At 40.4% G+C, this 18035-nt stretch overlaps 1 protein-coding gene across 4 annotated transcripts in view; it reads right to left on the minus strand.

Annotated features, from left to right (window-relative positions):
• Nucleotides 1-14458: 14458 nt before the first annotated feature.
• LOC110537435 (cell adhesion molecule DSCAM) overlaps nucleotides 14459-18035 on the minus strand; it is a 142765-nt gene continuing 139188 nt past the window's right edge. For all 4 annotated transcript variants that reach the window (XM_090192262.1, XM_021623480.3, XM_090192264.1 and 1 more), the window contains one exon: nucleotides 14459-17860. In XM_090192262.1, coding sequence (XP_090048388.1) covers nucleotides 17466-17860 — 395 coding nt within the window. In that variant the 3' untranslated portion in view covers nucleotides 14459-17465. The remainder of the gene's footprint in view (nucleotides 17861-18035) is intronic.

Below are 18035 nucleotides of genomic sequence, written 5' to 3' on the forward strand. Positions count from 1 at the left end.
TTGAGTCAGAAGTTATTTTGTTAACATTGTGTTTGTTTATGGTCCCCACTAGCCCATGTGTCTGTCATCGATGTCTATTTTCTTTCTTTATTTAATAAACTATTTTGACAGTAACCGTCCAAAAGACATTCATAAACCTTTAAATTAATTTACTTGGAAGCTTTGTGTTTGTTTCTGGTGCAATGAGTGGAGCTTACTCCGCTGTTCAAAAGCACATATCAGACCGAGAGCCTAATGCTTCTTAGGTAGTTCTTTATGAGTTTTAGTTTAGAAAATGAGCTCTCCGCAGAAGCGAGAGTTACAGGGATGGTAAAAACAGCTTGATTGCCATAGCAACATCAGGGAAACTAGGCAGAAAGAAGAGGTGCTTCAAATACAGCAGTTCTGCAACATCTTTAATTGAGCATCTCATTATCCTTAATTTCCGGCCTCAACACGTTATGGAAAGAGATGAACTGTATAGGAAGCTCTGGGGACAGGTTGACTGGATACTGGACAGCCAATAAATTGACAGATGCAAACAGACCATCTTTAACGGACAAAAGGGCTTGGACAAAAAAGCGACTTGCGATTTCATTCATACTGGTGAACCAGTGTTTCAGTTGTGTTCTTTTTTTATTTTATTGCAAAAACACAGGTCCACACAGAAAACATGAAATACACAGGCATGAAACACCAGTGCCCGAACATGGCAAGTCCAGCTGAACTCTGAAAACAACATGCCAGCATGATTCAAACTAGTCATGAAGCAGCAACGATCCCCACCGACAAAATACACATCCAGGTCTGAGCAGATTGTGCCGCCCATGCCGTCAATGTCCGTGTTTGCCCTGCAAATGGCCCTGCCCGCTTCCACCTGAAAAAATCAAATTTCCTCCATTCCTTCACAATATTACTGCCACGCAACACACCCAGGAGTTGGATTCAATCTGTATCGCAGAAGCATCGGGGGAATTCCACGTTACAGCTCAAAATTCAAAGACAATGTTCCATGACACGGATTGAATCCAGCCCCCACCCTGTACACAGCCCCATTAAACCATTCCACTCCACTCCACACCAAACACCAAATCAACACAAGGGCCCAAAATTATTTTCTTAGGGCTAGATTCTGTCAGATCTGCTCTAGCCAACAACCGCATTAGAGCTGTCAAATCCACAAGCGGCTCTCGGCATTCTACCTAAAGCGGACATTGCCATTGGCTGCACGGAGACGCATTAAGAGAAATCCCTTGCGGCCTTGTTTACAAGCTTGAACACTTGAATGTGAGATGTTATCTATACCTCAGTTAGGCTGATAGAAATTATCATTATTTTGTTGAATGATTTTCAATTTGAGGTTGATTATTTCTATATAGCATACACTCTCTCTTTCTGAACTTCTATCGTGATTGAGGTGGGTGTGGCTTCATGACAACGATCACATAAGCAGCTGTTCACCGATTTGAAAGCTCCAACACAGTAACACCTCTGACACCGCCAACTCAGACCCGCTGGTTAACGCTTAATCCGATTGAATCTAGGCCTTACTTTGACAATACTAAATCCATTTTATTTGTAAAATGTCATAACTCATATTTATCCATTTCATCACTAGGGAGGTTGAACAGGCTCTGAAAGCTCATACTGCTGATAGCTTGGAGCTACAATATAATAAACTCCGGAATGTGTCTTAAGCACTTGAAACTATCTTTACTGATTTTCCGTGTACCCCGTGAAGTTATCTTTTTTTAGATGGCAATCCTTTAAAATGCGGTGTTGAAAGATTATAATCAGCACTATGGATTGTCTTAGGAGTAATGTCATGAATAAACCATAAAAGGCAACATTGTAGTTCATGCATGAGTAGTAGTACATTCCTAGTGAGTAGTAGGACAAATGACCTGAGATCATTGGATCATCAGGGGACCTGATGCAAAGCTATGTGGGGGCACTGTGCTTTGTAGCTGGCTGTTTGGATATCTTTCTTTTGTTTTTTGTCATGAGTTTACATAAACTGGATTGAGACCTGAAATGAGTGTCAACATTCAGGGAAAAGTGGAGAATTGTATTCTAACTGTAGGACATCCAAATAGGGTTTTCAATATAAACAGGCATGATATTTTTTTTTGATTAAAAAGCTTATCCATGCTCTAATATTAGATAGCAACACAGAACAGCTAAATAAGCTGGTTAAAATTCAAAAAAATACATGTTCTTCTCTTGCCTATTGCTTTGAGTTGTGTGTTTGCAATATCAACAGTCCCAGTAGCATCTTATCATTTTAATTAATTTAAAATCCTCATCACATGTCCACCTACGCATTGCTTTGGCTTCATTTACAAACCTTTAGCTAGCTCAAGCAGAACATACAACCAAAGACACTGGTAACCTTTCATCTGTGGTGGGACTGTTAGCTAGCAAGCTACTTACCAGCATACCCACAAAAACACACTGTGTTGTGAATGGATGCCATAGCGTAAATTATACTTTGCACTATTTGCAGAATAGACATCCGACAGTGGTTGCTGCTTTTCATTTTGGGTGGATAGGCTGCACCAAAAATTACTGTTATGTTACACGTGTGCGTGCAGTGCACATTTTGAACAAAGTCGCTTTATCAACTGGGGAGAACATTCGATGGGTCTTTCCAGGACGCTAATCCTGAAGGCAAATGCTGTACCATTACGGACAGTGGTCAGTGGATCTTGCAAGCACTGACCTAAATGTAAGTATCATGAGTCTGGCACGGGAGCCAACATGATAGTTCGTTGGTGATGTGGACACCAAGGAACTTGAAACACTTGACCCGCTCCACTACAGGCCTATCGATGTTACTGGGGGCCTGTTCGGCCTGCCTTTTCCTGTAGTCCACGATCAGCTCCTTTGTCTTGCTCACATTGAGGGAGAGGTTGTTGTCCTGGCACCACACTGCCAGGGTTCTGACCTCCTCCCTATAGGCTGTCTCTTTGTTGTCGGTGATCAGGCCTACCACTGTTGTGTCGTCAGCAAACTTAATGATGGTGTTGGAGTTGTGTTTGGCCACGCAGTCTTGGGTGAACAGGGAGTACAGGAGGGGACTAAGTACACACCCCTGAGGGGTCCCAGTGTTGAGGATCAGCGTGTCAGACATGATGTTGCCTTATCTGACCACCTGGGGGCGGCCCGTCAGGAAGTCCAGGATCCAGTTGTAGAGGGAGGTGTTTAGTTCCAGGGTCCTTAGCTTAGTGATGAGCTTCGTGGACACTATGGTGTTGAACGCTGAACTGTAGTCAATGAACAGCATTCTCACATAGGTGTTCCTTTTGTCCAGGTGGGAAAGGGCAGTGTGGAGTGCTATTGAGATTACGTCATCTGTGGCTCTGTTGGGGCAATATTCGAATTGGAGTGGGTCTAGGGTATTTGGGATGATGCTGTTGATCTGAGCCATGACCAGCCTTTCAAAGCACTTCATGGCTACCAACATGAGTGCTATGGGTGGTAATCATTTAGGCAGATTACCTTCGCTTCATTGGGCACAGGGACTATGGTGGTACTTGAAACATGTAGGTATTACTGACTCGGTCAGGGAGAGGTTGAAAATGTCAGTGAAGACACTTGCCAGTTGGTCCACGCATGCTTTGAGTACACGTCCTGGTAATCCACCTGGCCCCACGGCTTTGTGAATGTTGACCTGTTTAAAGATCTTGCTCACATCGGCTACCGAGAGCGTTATCACCGAATCATCCAGAACAGCCGGTGCTCTTTTTCATGCTTCAGTTTTATTTGCCTCGAAGTGAGCATAAAAAGCCTTTAGCTCGTCTGGAAGGCTCGCGTCACTGGGCAGCTCGTGTCTGGGTTTCCCTTTGTAGTCCATAATAGTTTTCAAGCCCTGCCACATCCGATGAGTGTCAGATCATGTGTAGTAGGTTTTTAAGCCTTTATTTAATCCTGTATCCTGTATCCTTCAATCTTAATCCTGTATTGACGCTTTGCTTGTTTGATGGTTCGTCTGAGGGCATAGCGGGATTTCTTTTAAATCATATTTATTAATTTCCAATCTGCATCAATTGAGCATTTCAGGCACACAAAAATTTGAAATACAAACATTGAAAAGTTTCACAAAAAAGTGCACAACCAAATATTGCATCACTTGCAGTACACTTTCATATCAGTGACAAATAATAATAAAAAATAAAATAAACGTTAAATTACTACACACCTTTATGGGGTTAGGGATAGTGTTCCCACACGGCCATTTCTCCATTTTGCAGTGCTTGTTTACGGAAGACAAAGGGAAGACATAATTGGCTATCTAGCATGCTCCAAACACCTGTGTGTAAGCGTAACTGAGTAGGAAGTGTAGTTCGTCAACTGGAGGCAGACACAGCTGTTGATCTGTACAAAACTGCTACAGTAAGTGTATCTTTTTGAAAGATTATTTCTCTCTGATATGAAAGATACAGCCAGGTCTTTCAAGATTGACTTCAAAATTGGACGTCTATCCATGTCCTGAGGAAGTCAGGAAATTAAGTCATGGGCATAATCTCATGACTCTGGATCAGAAGGTTCTGTTTTTATCCCAGTTATTGACACTGGTTTTTTATTCTTGTTTTAGCTCTTACCTTAACCATATCCCAAACCTTAACCCCATTCTTAACCATTCGGAATGAGTGCCTAGAATGAGCAACTTCAAAATTTGACATTTGGAGAACATGGATGAACGTCTAACTGCACTGAGACTGAGCTTGTTGGAAAGATAAGGGGAATATCAGCGATGATTATTGACTTTTCTAAACGTTAAAGCCTCAGAATTATAGTTCAGAAGGAATAAAATGTTGACAAATGTAACTGCTGAAACCCCTACATATGGAGAAGAAGGGTTTTCGAGAGCTAGGTGGCCAGGTGCCTATATTGGATGTGTGCATTAACAATTAACCTTTTGAAGCTAAGCATCATTACACTGCTCTAATTATTATTTTTAATGTCAAATGACGTCTCACCATTATTTCTCACCTTTATTTTTCACGAGTGTTTATGTCGATCAATATTTTGGCTATGCTGGCCTATTGTAAATGATCAAATAAATGTCTGATCAATACATACAATTCGAAACATATTGTTATTTTTTATGCTAATACAGAGGCACCAATAAATTGTCCAGTACATTTATTGTATGGTGTTTTTATGTACATTCTCTTATGTTGAAGCTTCCAAGGTGACTCAGGCCTTACTAATTATTGTGAAGAAGTGTATCAGTGAACTGTATTCTGTAAATTAGTTAGAAAACAATAGAAATACAATTGTGTATTCCTTCATTTCGTCTGATATTCAACAGTCCATGATCAGCTCAGAATTACATGTGGTCCATTGTTTACCTAGTGGTCATCAATGACATGTGGCCCATTGTTTACCTTGTTACCTGGCAACGACCACAAGGGTGTTTCAAAGAGCTGTCAGTGAAGGCGAGCTCAACAATATAAACTCGACGCCCACTGAACCTGTTATCAGTGGTGTAAAATACTTAAGTACTATTTAAGTCGTTTTTTGGGGTATCTGTACTTCACTATTTTTATTTTTGGCTACTTTTTACGCCATAATTTTCCCTGACACCCAAAAGCACTAGTTACAATTTGAATGCTATCAGTACAAGAAAAGTTTCAATTCACACACTTATCAAGAGAACGTCCATGGTCATTCCTACGGCCTCTGATCTGGTGGACTCACTAAACATAAATGCTTCCTTTGTAAATAATGTCTGAGTGTTGGAGTGTGCCCCTGGCTGTCAAAAAAAGTCATAAAAAAGGAAATTGTGCCGCCTGGTTTACTAAATAAAAGGAATTTGATGTATAGAATTTACTTTTACTTTGTACTTTTACTCAAGTATGACAATTGAGTACCTTTTCCACCACTGTACTTGAGTACATTTAAATCTGATACTTTTAGACTTTTACTCAAGTAGTATTTTATTGGGTTACTTTTACTTGAGTCATTTTATAGTAAGGTATCTTTACTTTTACTCAAGTACGACAATTGAGTGTGTTTTCCACCTCTGCCTGTTATTTCATGCTTCCTAATAGTTAGAGATGGGAGAAAAGGTACAATATATTCAATTCTGAACACTTTAAGAGCGGAAAACAATTATGCATGATGTTTTTGTCATTCAAAGGCAATTTTTACTTGCAAAATAGGATGACTGTGTAGGACCTTTAAAGTATGTACAGTTGAAGTCAGAAGTTTACATACACTTAGGTTGGAGTCATTAAAACTTGTTTTTCAACCACTCCACACATTTCTTGTTAACAAACTATAGTTTTGGCAAGACAGAGGACATCGACTTTGTGCATGAAAAAAGTAATTTTTCCAACAATTGTTTACAGACAGATTATTTCACTTATAACTCACTGTACAATATTTCCAGTGGGTCAGAAGTTTACATACACTAAGTTGACTGTGCCGTTAAACAGCTTGGAAAATTCCAGAAAATCATGTCATGCCTTTAGAAGCTTCTGATAGGCTAATTGACATAATTTGAGTCAATTGAAGGTGTACCTGTGGATGTATTTCAAGGCCTACCTTCAAACGCGGTGCCTCTTTGCTCAACATCATGGGAAAATCAAAATAAATCAGCCAAGACCTCAGAAAAAAATGGTAGACCTCCACAAGTCTGGTTCATCCTTGGGAGCAATTTCCAAATGCGTGAAGGTACCACGTTCATTTGTACAAACAATAGTATGCAAGTATAAACACCATGGTACCACACGGTCATACCGCTCAGGAAGGAGACCCGTTCTGTCTCCTAGACCTTGGTGCGAAAAGTGCAAATCAATCCCAGAACAACAGCAAAGGACCTTGTGAAGATGCTGGAGGAAACAGGTACAAAGGTATTTATATCCATAGTAAAACGAGTCCTATATCGACATAACCTGAAAGGCCGCTCAGCAAGGAAGAAGCCACTGCTCCAAAACCGCCTATAAAAAAGTCAGACTACAGTTTGCAACTGCACATGGGGACAAAGATCGTACTTTTTGGAGAAATGTCCTCTGGTCTGATGAAACAAAAATAGAACTGTTTGGCCATAATGACCATCGTTATGTTTGGAGGAAAAAGGGGGAGACTTGCAAGCTGAAGAACACCAACACAACATGAAGCATGGGGTTGGAAGCATAATGTTGTGAGGGTGCTTTGCTGCAGGAGGGACTGGTGCACTTCCCAAAATAGATGGCATCATGAGGGAGGAAAATGACGTGGCTATATTGAAGCAACATCTCAAGACATCAGTCAGGAAGTTAAATCTTGGTCGCAAATGGGTTTTCCAAATGGACAATGACCCCAAGCATACTTCCAAAGTTGTAGTAAAATGGCTTAATGACATGTCGTAGCTGAATCAGAATTAGTTAGGTAACATAGATAAATAAGATGTTTTATTTACTTTCATAATATGCTTATGTGAGATACTTGTCATTAGAATGTCTCTTTTTGGACTATACTGTTGGCAGTTGCATTTTTCCTTTCTTCTCTAGGGAAAAGTCACTTGGGGCCCAGAAAGGTGAGAGGTCAGAATGGAACCCTGTCTTCATATGTGAATGTATCTTTTAAACCATGTGATGGGGAGATGTTGTGAAAAATTGCAAGATTATGTTATAGTGCTTGTAAGATTATTTTATAATCTTTGTATTGCTTTAGAATGGTTGAATAGAATAGAATCTGTCGAATATTGTGTGTGTGTGTTCCCCCGAGGATGGGCCTCTATGAGATAGCACTGACAGATGAGATTTACGATGTCTTTGGCCAATAAATCCTAAAGAGCATTCCAGATAGTGAAATAATGTTTTGGTACTATGAAGTACCAGGAATGAGATTAGAATCTCGTTTAGAAGACCAAACTGAATGATAATTTATAGCTAATGCTATCTGGCTATGAGATACTCCTCTCTCAAGTAAATGGCCCTTTGTGAAGTTTCTGAGATCTGTGGTTCGTCATGTAAGTTGAGAGGGGTGTATCTTGGCTATAAAAGATACTAGAATTATTTTGTTAGCATTTTCAGAATTCATTTATAGACACTGAATTGATCTGAGAGTCAAAGGCCTATGGTGAAGCTCATATAATTAAAGATGAAGTTTAAGTATAACTCTGACTGGTGTGTGGTTTGTAAACTCCTCATTTAGTAATGCAGGAAATTACCACGACAGACAACAAAGACAAGGTATTGGAGTGGCCATCACAAAGCCCTGACCTCAATCCTATAGAACATTTGTGGGCGGAACTGAAAAAGCATGTGTGAACAAGGAAGCCTACAAACCTGACTCAGTTACACCAGCTCTGTCAGGAGGAATGGGCCAAAATTCACCCAACTTATTGTGGGAAACTTGTGGAAGGCTAACCAAAAATAAACAATTTAAAGGCAATGCTCCCAAATACTAATTGAGTGTATGTAAACTTCTGACCCACTGGGAATGTGATGAAAGGAATAAAAGCTGAAATAAATAATTCCCTCTGCTATTATTCTGACATTTCACATTCTTAAAATAAAGTGGTGATCCTAACTGACCTAAGACAGGGAATTTTTACTAGTATTAAATGTCAGGAATTGTGAAAAACTGAGTTTAAAATGTATTTGGCTAAGGTGTATGTAAACTTCCGACTTCAACTGTAGGACCTCACATGATCAATTCAAATAACTTTTAAAGGTATCTTAAAAACAAAAGTATATCATATAGGATTTGAGGTAGGCAGAATGTGTTAAGTCAGCTTGATAGGTAAGGTGTTTGCTTGAACCATGAACATGTTGAAGCTAAGCATCATTACACTGTTTGACAGGCTTCTTAGCTTAACAGCTTCATCCTGAGCTTGCACTGTAATCTGAATTTGACTGCATTGATCGATCTAGGTGATTTACTATATGGCTTTAAAGCCAATAATTTTGCAGCAGTCAATTGAGACAACTGTTTAAAATCTTTTTGCACTGAAACCCTGCTGATCAAGTGCCTTCAAAGATCCAACAGATACATAATGGGATTCTCAAACTTTCCCATACACCTCATTATCCCTTACATATACAGTATGTTCTATATGCCAAACTTACACCAATAACATGTTACCAATTACAGTGGATTTGTTTTCAGATCTGTGTTATATGTTGAGCCATGTGTGAATATAATAGGAATGAGCCCAGCAAGCACATTTGCTTTCCTGGATGTTGTGGGAATGTCCGTTTTTGGTTTCCAATTTGTTCTGGGAACAAAGCTGTACGTTTTATGATTGGTAAAACAAAATGTTTTTTAAACATTCTTAGAACGGAGGTAAATATTGTCTGTTCTGGGAACTTTCTTTGTAGGTTACAAGGAGGTTTTGAGAACGTTTTACTCTGGTTCCTTGAACATTTTCCTGGGAGGGTTTATTAAATTAAATATTTTATTTTATTTCACCTTTATTTAACCATGTAGACTAGTTGAGAACAAGTTCTCATTTACAACTGCGACCTGGCCAAGATAAAGCAAAGCAGTTCGACACATACAACAACAAAGAGTTACACATGGAACAAACAAACATACAGTCAACAAACAATACAGTAGAAAAAGTCTATATACAGTGTTTGTAAATGAGGTAAGATAAGGGAGGTAAGGCAATAAATAGGCCATGGTGGCAAAGTAATTACAGTATAGCAATTAAACACTGGAATGTTAGATGTGCAGAAGATGAATGTACAAGTACAGATACTGGGGTGCAAAGGAGCAAGATAAATAAATAAATACAGTATGGGAATGAGGTAGTTGGATGGGCTATTTACAGATGGGCTATGTACAGGTGCAGTGATCTGTGAGCTGCTCTGACAGCTGGTGCTTAAAGCTAGTAAGGGAGATACGTGTCTCCAGCTTCAGTGATTTTTGCAGTTCATTCCAGTCATTGGCAGCAGAGAACTGGAAGGAAAGGCAGCCAAAGGAGGAATTGGCTTTGGTGGTGACCAGTGAGATATACCTGCTGGAGCGTGTGCTACGGGTGGGTGCTGCTATGGTGACCAGTGAGCTGAGATAAGGTGGGGCTTTACCTAGCAAAGACTTGTAGATGACCTGGAGCCAGTGGGTTTGGCGACGAGTTAAAGACGTCCGTCAGCGATTGTCTTAACTTTAATGTTGAAATGCAATATCCCAAGTGTAAATACAGTGCACACACTAAATGGTAAAAAATATATGTTATGGCATTCAAGGAGTTGATCTGCTGGGAATATGTGATTTCATCGGCCTCCCCCTTGCTTAAGGAACAACAGAGACCCACAGTGGAGGTGTCATAATAGTCATCCACCAATAATTTTTCCCATAGGGTATTTTAGAATGACTTAAAATAAGGGCTGTGTTTTGTGTATGCTTAACCTGGCGTGATATTTTGATAACTATGTAAATCTCTCTCGAACAAGGAAATCTGGAAATCTGTCCTTTAGTCTGATGAGTCCAAATTTTTGATTTTTGGTTCCAACCACTTTGTCTTTGTGAAACGCAGAGTAGGTGAATGGATGGTCTCCGCATGTGTGGTTCCAACCGTGAAGCGTAGAGGAGGAGGTGTGATGGTGTGGGGGTGCTTTGCTGGTGACACTGTCAGGCACTCTTAACCAGCATGACTACCACAGCATTCTGCAACGATACACCATCCCATCTGGTTTGCGCTTAGTGGGACTATCATTTGTTTTTCAACAGAACAATGACTCCAGGCTGTGTAAGGACTATTTGACCTAGAAGGAAAGTGATGGAATGCTGCATCAGATGACCTGACTTTTTTGCTAAAAATGTTGCTTTGTCTTTATGGGGTATTGTGTGGACATAGTTTTAGAATTTGGCTGTAATGTAACAAAATGTGGAAAAAGGGTAGGGGTCTGAATACTTTCCGAATCCACTGTATACTTGTCTCTGTGAATGACAGCCACCCCACCACCACAGCCATAAGGACTGGATTTCTTTACATAAGAAAAGGCTGGAGAGGTAGTGTCATTTAGAGTCCTACAATCCTCAGGTTTAAGCCAGGTTTCAGTAAGCATGAAAATGTCATTGGAAATAATTAAATCATTGTATATCAGTTTATTGCATTCTTACATTCAATATAAAGACACTGCCCGACTCACCATGGTTGCAGTAGGAGGCAATCGAGACTGAGATAGGATTTTCCTGGGTTGTCGCCAGGTCGGTTAACTTGGAAAGCAGGTCCTGCTTTTGCTGCACCTGCACTAGCAATTGGACAATCTCTTCCCGAAGCTGCTTGATGGTGATGCATGTAGGGCAGACAAACTCTTGTCCATTGATCAATTCCACTTTCCCTCCCTCCTCTTGTGTGGAAATCATCTTGCACCTATCACATTTGTGCCCAGCCATGGATAAAAGCACCAGGTGGCTAACACTACTAGCCTGCTCTATTAGCTTGACGGCTAGCAGCTAACCCCTAAGCTATTAAGCGGGATCCCAGGACACAAACTTGCGGTAAAAATACTATCACTGAGGTTGTGCAAGCCTTAAGTGTTGTTCTAATCCTACATACAGGAATCTATAACCTGGCTATAGATGCGGTAAAGAGGTCAATGGAACGCAGGCCGTGGGGTACTGAAGAAGGACGACGGATTGGTGCACATTTAACAAATATGAACTAACAGTGGATGTTTGTCTAATCCGTCATGATATGTGTATTGTAACAGGCCCACGGTGTGGTTACTAAAGTCCAATTTGGATATATTTGGCTATCGCAGCATCACATTAGAAGTTTTCAGGTTTAGAAGAAGTGAATGCTAACTCGCGCTGAAATAAACTGGTAGCAGAGCTAGCATACCGGTGGTGGTACTGTAGTCAAAGTTGTTTTTAACTGTAATGCAGTTGATTGGTGACGATGGTATTAACATGTATTGGGTTTGACATCTACATGTGTTGTATGGATAGACTATTGATTTGCCACATCATACGGTTTACTATGGTGGAACTATATCATCCTCTTCAGTCTATTTTGAATGTTTTTAGGGCTGACCCTAACCCAAGAATGTCCTATTCATGCTTTCTACTGACAGCTGCTGAAGCACTTGTGTTTTCAGGCACCAAGAGATCCAGCCTTATGACTCAGTGCTGGTGGTCAATGGAGGGTCTCTGTCAGAGGTGACAGACACTCACCGCTCTACTATAAATACATTGCCCAAGATCAATGACACTCTGTCTCTGTCTTCGCGTTTACACTTTCTCAAAATCTTGCTGTTATGTACTGTATGCAGTTTTTACAAAGGGCATTTGTACATTTTAAGTTACTGAATGAAAATATACTGGGATGACCCTGTTGGTAAGCTAACTAACACCGCTGTTAAGTGGTTTAACCTACAGTAGCGATTTGCCAAGGGGTTAGTGCACCCCAGAGTCCATGCAGATGGAACTTCATATTTGCGACGTTGGTGTCAGTGGGATGTGCTGCCTGGCATAAGGAAACATTATGTAGATATGTGAAGTGGTTTCTCTTCCTGAAAGATGCTGCAGCATTGTTTGATGTCAAAGCTGGCAGGAAGCCAGCATACAAACCAGGGTTGGGAGTAGGAGTTGAGATAGACCAGTATACTGAGTAGGATGGTGGTACATTGGATAAATATACTGACTTCAGAGTAAATTGGAGGTCCAAAACTCTGAGCAATCACACCCATGCCATGGATTCTTGAACCCAAGAAGGATGTACGGTACAGCAACTGAACTGTAACACACACCCAGTTCAATAATTCTTATATCATCTCCATTGAGTCATATGGTCGTAGTTTTAAAGAACATCTGAAATGAGGACAGTGAAACGATTAATCTTCCTACTACCCTGTCATCATGTACCCATATCCCAATATCTCATAAAAAAAACATTATGTTCCATATGTCACACCAGATGCCACACCAACTCCATACCCCCCTCACACAACATACACCCTTGGACGACCATGTGATTGCATTTAACATGTCTTAATTAAAGCAAATCAAGCAGCGCTCCACGTCCATCTATAGATGCAATCAACATACCAGCCCGGCCCAGTGACAGACAGCTCCATATTTCTCCTTCATATCAGAGGGAATTCAGTCCGGCCCGCACCTTTTATTTATGACAGCAGTTAATAACGGCCAAGTGTGGCGGGCTGAGTAAATCTCTGTCACTGCATTTAATTTGTTGTGTACTTCAGAAGAGGATGGCGAATAAAGTTGTCATGCTGAGTAATACTCCTTCCCATTAGCCCCCCAGTCTGTGATATAGGACAGTGGAAGCAATTTTCAGGCCGAGGCGTCGGTTGGGGAGCTCAGGCTGAATCTCCAGAGTGACAGTCTGGAAGGCTCCCAATCAATAGACCAATTTAGTAAGCGCCTCTTACTCAAAGTCACAGCTACTAGCCTAACACCACACCCACTCACTGGGGGATTGAAATGGAGCTGTTTTCAGCACCTAATGGGTTAAAATGCCAAGTTGTGCTAGCTAGTGGCATATTAGAGAGTTTGTGTTTGAAGGGACTTAATTGTTAGGCCCTGAAATGTGGCCTTTGCATTCCAGCAGCAACTGAGTGTGTTTTTGTTTAGGTTTGTCTATACACAGAACACATCCGAAGCAGTGCCATGAGAGTTGAATGTAGGCTAATTCTCACTGTTTTTGTACACACACTTCTTTGCAGCAAGAACATAAGGATTGATTGGTTTGATCCATCCTGTCTATTGACCCTGCCAGGTCACATTTTCCCCCCATAACTAAACCTTCTCCTAATAGTCTTGAAGAACACCACACATTGGATCAGTCAATATGAATATACCGTCTCACATTCTTCACTGCACATTGAAGCATGCAGGATGGCAACCATTACCAAATTTACTAGAAATATGAGACGGTAAGTGTGAAATGTATCTGATATGTTTTGAGGCTACCTAGAGATGATACATTGATGAAGTGTGTTATTCAATGAAAATAGGCAGCTTAACTTTGCAACACTGCCACCTGCAGGCAAAGAGTTGTGCACAAGTTATTAATGAGCGCTGGTTAATATCTTTAGCACTGAAAAAACATTCAAGGTCATTGGTACAAACAATATTTTCATTTGGAGAATTTTAGTATTGTGAGACTCATGAGTGCTGTAATGAATGTGATGATCATCAATGACTGTTGTTTAAATTCATTTAAAGAGTGGCTGAACTCACCGAATCGCATGCATTTTTCTGCTGTTCATTAAGATAAATTAGATAAACTATTGGAACCAAGACTTAAAAATAAATGATGTTGTCACAAGATGGAGGGAATGTTGGAGCATAACTAATGAAATTACACTTACCCAAAAATGTACGCTTAATCCAGTATAAACTAATGTTTACAATTTATTATACAAGAGACAAAATTCACAAATTCCACAGCACAATGGCAGAGTCATGTCTTAAGTGTAAAACGAACAATGACTCAATCATTCATGCTTTCTGGGAACGCTATAAAGTCCAAAAGTTATGGGCGGAGCAAGAAAGTTGGCTGTCAGAAGTATTAGAATGTAAACTAATTTTTAATCCATCTGTCTGCATATTTCAAGACATGTCATATGGGGGTGCAGTGAGAGATACCCAATGGGCTGGATGATTCTCTTCCATCACTCATCTTTAAAAAACATATACTTAAAAACTTGGAAATCAATTAATCTGCCATCATCAACACCATGGAAAAATCTAATGATGAATTATTGAAATAGCATGGGTAACTGAGAAAAACAAATTGGTACAATTTAAGGACATGTGGCAAACAATAATTCTGGTACTAGGGATGGGGGGGGGGGGGGGGGGGTGAGCATGCGGACCTGGGCAGATGAGACAGTCGTTGTTTGTGTGCGTCTGTAATTTGTTGTTTGTATGTGTATGTTTGTATCTGGTGTGGAGAAAAAAAAGAAAATAATTATATATTTAAAAAAAGATAAATGAGATTTGAGTCTTGGGTGTGTGGTTAGATGTGGGTGTGTTATGTTTGATTTATCGTACCCTGGCAGTTACTGTTATTTGTCCCTCTTAAGGTACAATAGCAACAACATAGAGATAAATCAAGAAATCTGTAATTTTCACATTTTTGCCGAGGTCTTAGTCGCACAATTTGAGGTGTTTAGTGCAGTATTTCTGAAGTTATAACATGTGCATGAAAAACAACTTTATTACCAGAGAGTGTGTCTGTCTGGCAGCGTTTCATAGCGAATCATCTTACAAAATAGGTCGCAGTGGGACACGAGACACTCTAGAAAGGGTTTGGAACTTTGGAATATTGACAAGAGGCAGTTGTCTCAATTCTCATTTTGACCAAAACAGTGGCAGACTTGAGTGATCACTATCAAACACATTAGCAAGTTGTTCACTCCATAAAGGGCTTAGGGGCCAAATGTTCTTTCAACATAACATTGGCGACAAGTTGTTTTATGTAAATAAGTCAGAGTCTGGGGAGTTGCTTAATAGGCAGGTCTGTCTCGCTGTCTGGAGGTTCGCTGCTATGATTGGATAGAGCGCAATCACCGCATTAATTTCTCAGTGCATAACAATTCTCCCTTGGCGATACAATCCCATTTCATGGGCATGATTGTAATCCAAACCCAACCCTCATGTAAGTCATGACGGCCTCAGTTACACAAATCTCACAAAACTCTGTTTTGGAATATACTGACTTTATAAGCAAAGTTATTCTACTTAAACTTTTTTGTCAATTTTGGCACTGGAATAAATGTTTCTGACATAGGCCGTTTTCAACCAGAGAAGTTGCCATTTTACGTTCAGTTGCCCTTTCAGATGAGTTATCCAAAAATCCACCACTACCACCCCAATCACTCACTCACTCACTCACTCACTCACTCACTCACTCACTCACTCCCCCAGTGACCCACACAGGGAAACCTTCGGAGGCATCCTCCTCCTCTCAGTGCCTCTAAAAAGACCCATCGCCAGTCATTCATGTCCAAATTTGCAGGATCATTTTGGGAACAGCCTTTTTATTAATCAAATTTGAACGGTGTGTTAATTTCTCTTTATTTCAGTGCCACCATGGTGAACACCATGTTAAAAATAAAAAGCATCATCTTGTTAAAAGGAATATGAAGACAATGAATTAAAACTAATAATAAAAACTGGCATTAATAACCTCACAGCATTCTTATCAAACTCTCCCTCCAGGACTTAAAGAAAGAAAGAAAGAAATGGGCCAGGGTAGACAACAACAAGACAGTTTTGTTATATCCACACTTTAGATAGATATTTCCCATAGACTTTAGGTTTGGTTTGAAAGGGGGATTCTGTTGGATTGTCTCATTGTTTTTTCCCTGTAGAGGAGCATCACTGCAATGCAGCAACAGTAAATCTACTGAAGAGGAGAGTGAGAGTCTTGAAGACTCTACCTAGTGCACTGAGAATAGGGGCTCTGACTGGACACACTTTTGGGGTGTCATGAAGTGCAAACCGTTAAATCTCTAACCCTCCCTGTTCTAGCTAACTTCATCTACCACCCTGGCAAATTAGCAGTGGTAAACTACACCTGATACATAGCTGGGGTTTGTCCCGCCCTGTAAGTATACTCACAACATAGTCATTATTTTCATTATAGTACAGTATAGAGCAAATAGTATCCATATAATTTTCATAATCTTTTTTCATATTGCACCATCAGAGAATGGAATACAGAGAAATATCAATAGTGACTCCATTTCCTAATCAAAACGAGATATGTGCAAACATGACTAAGGACTTCATTAACCAAATCAATTCTTCCCTGTAATATCCACAAATAAAAGTGATCTCTTTTTATATATATATTTATAGTAATAAGAATAATAAATCTTCACATTGGATCATTTCATTGTGTGACAAAATGCTCAACTGGGCTGTCCAGTAGTGATCATAATCCTTATAATAGTCTTTAATTGGTCAGTCCCCATGCATCCATAGGAAATAGATTTATTTTTTCTTCAAAAAGTAACAATTTGAGAGCAGCTGACAAGTTTGGACTGCTGTCGATTGCTTTCATTCTCAGATTTCAGATTTTCCCAAGTTTCATTCAGTGTTTAAAAGGAATTTTCCATAGAAAAAAAATGATGGGCTCCAAATTATCATCTCACACTCCGGAAAAAAGTTGTCCAGGTTCTTATTAAAACAGTGTAGTAATGGTAATAATTGATCATTTGTAATCAATAATTAATAATCATTAAAAGTTGACAACTAACAACAAATAATCCATGATTAATAATTATTGATTAAAAATAATAATCAATAATAAATGATGTTCCCTCATAAGGTAAATATTTTGTCAAGCTCTGCGTGTAGTCATTTCAGATGAGTGAAATTTCTCACAAGTTTAAAAAACAAAGAAAGCTCCAAAATAAATAAAAGGAGATTAGTAAAAGTTATCCCTCGTTTAAGAAGAAAGGGGATGTTATATACAGGACTGTGTGGTGAGAGTCAGTTTACTGCACTTGTAAGTGTAATAAGTCCAGTGTTAGTGTGAGTTTTAGTCCAGCCCCATGCCTCTGGTGTTATACTAGCGTATAGGACTTTGCGTAGGGGTTGTTGGTCTGTTTGAGATGTCCTCGTGAGTCCAGTAGGGACTCCTGGGAGGTGCTGAGCTTGGCGGCCTGGGCCAGCTCTGAGCCCTCTCTTTGGGGCAGGGTGGCGGCTGAGCCGGGCTGCCATTGGGGCACTGGGTCCCTGCTGCTGGCCCTGCTGGTAGCCTGGGGGGCCTCTGTGGGTGTAGGGGGCGCCATACGCGACGGCCGCTTCAGGGAGCGACTCTTCTGGGGTTCCAGACAGGCCTGACCCATGGCCCCCTCCCCCCCGGCACCACCCCTCCCTCCAGTACCCGTGCACGACATGCCCCGGTTCAGCAGGAAGTCCATGCGCAGGTAAGGAGGCAGGTGCACAAGCTCGCCCCCTACAGGACAAAGTAGAGAGAGAGATTGGAGTTAGCTTTTGGAAAACAACACCATTGAATTAAACATAACATGGCCAAATTATGGAAAAATCTCAGTTCAAAATACTTCATTAGAGAAATTACTGCCCCTGGGGGAAGGGTTGGGTGGAAATAGAAATGTCTTTACCCCCTCAGA

The sequence above is a fragment of the Oncorhynchus mykiss genome, chromosome 12, assembly GCF_057628025.1.
Source record: "Oncorhynchus mykiss isolate SJ-2025 chromosome 12, ASM5762802v1, whole genome shotgun sequence".
In the NCBI taxonomy this organism is placed as follows: domain Eukaryota; kingdom Metazoa; phylum Chordata; class Actinopteri; order Salmoniformes; family Salmonidae; genus Oncorhynchus; species Oncorhynchus mykiss.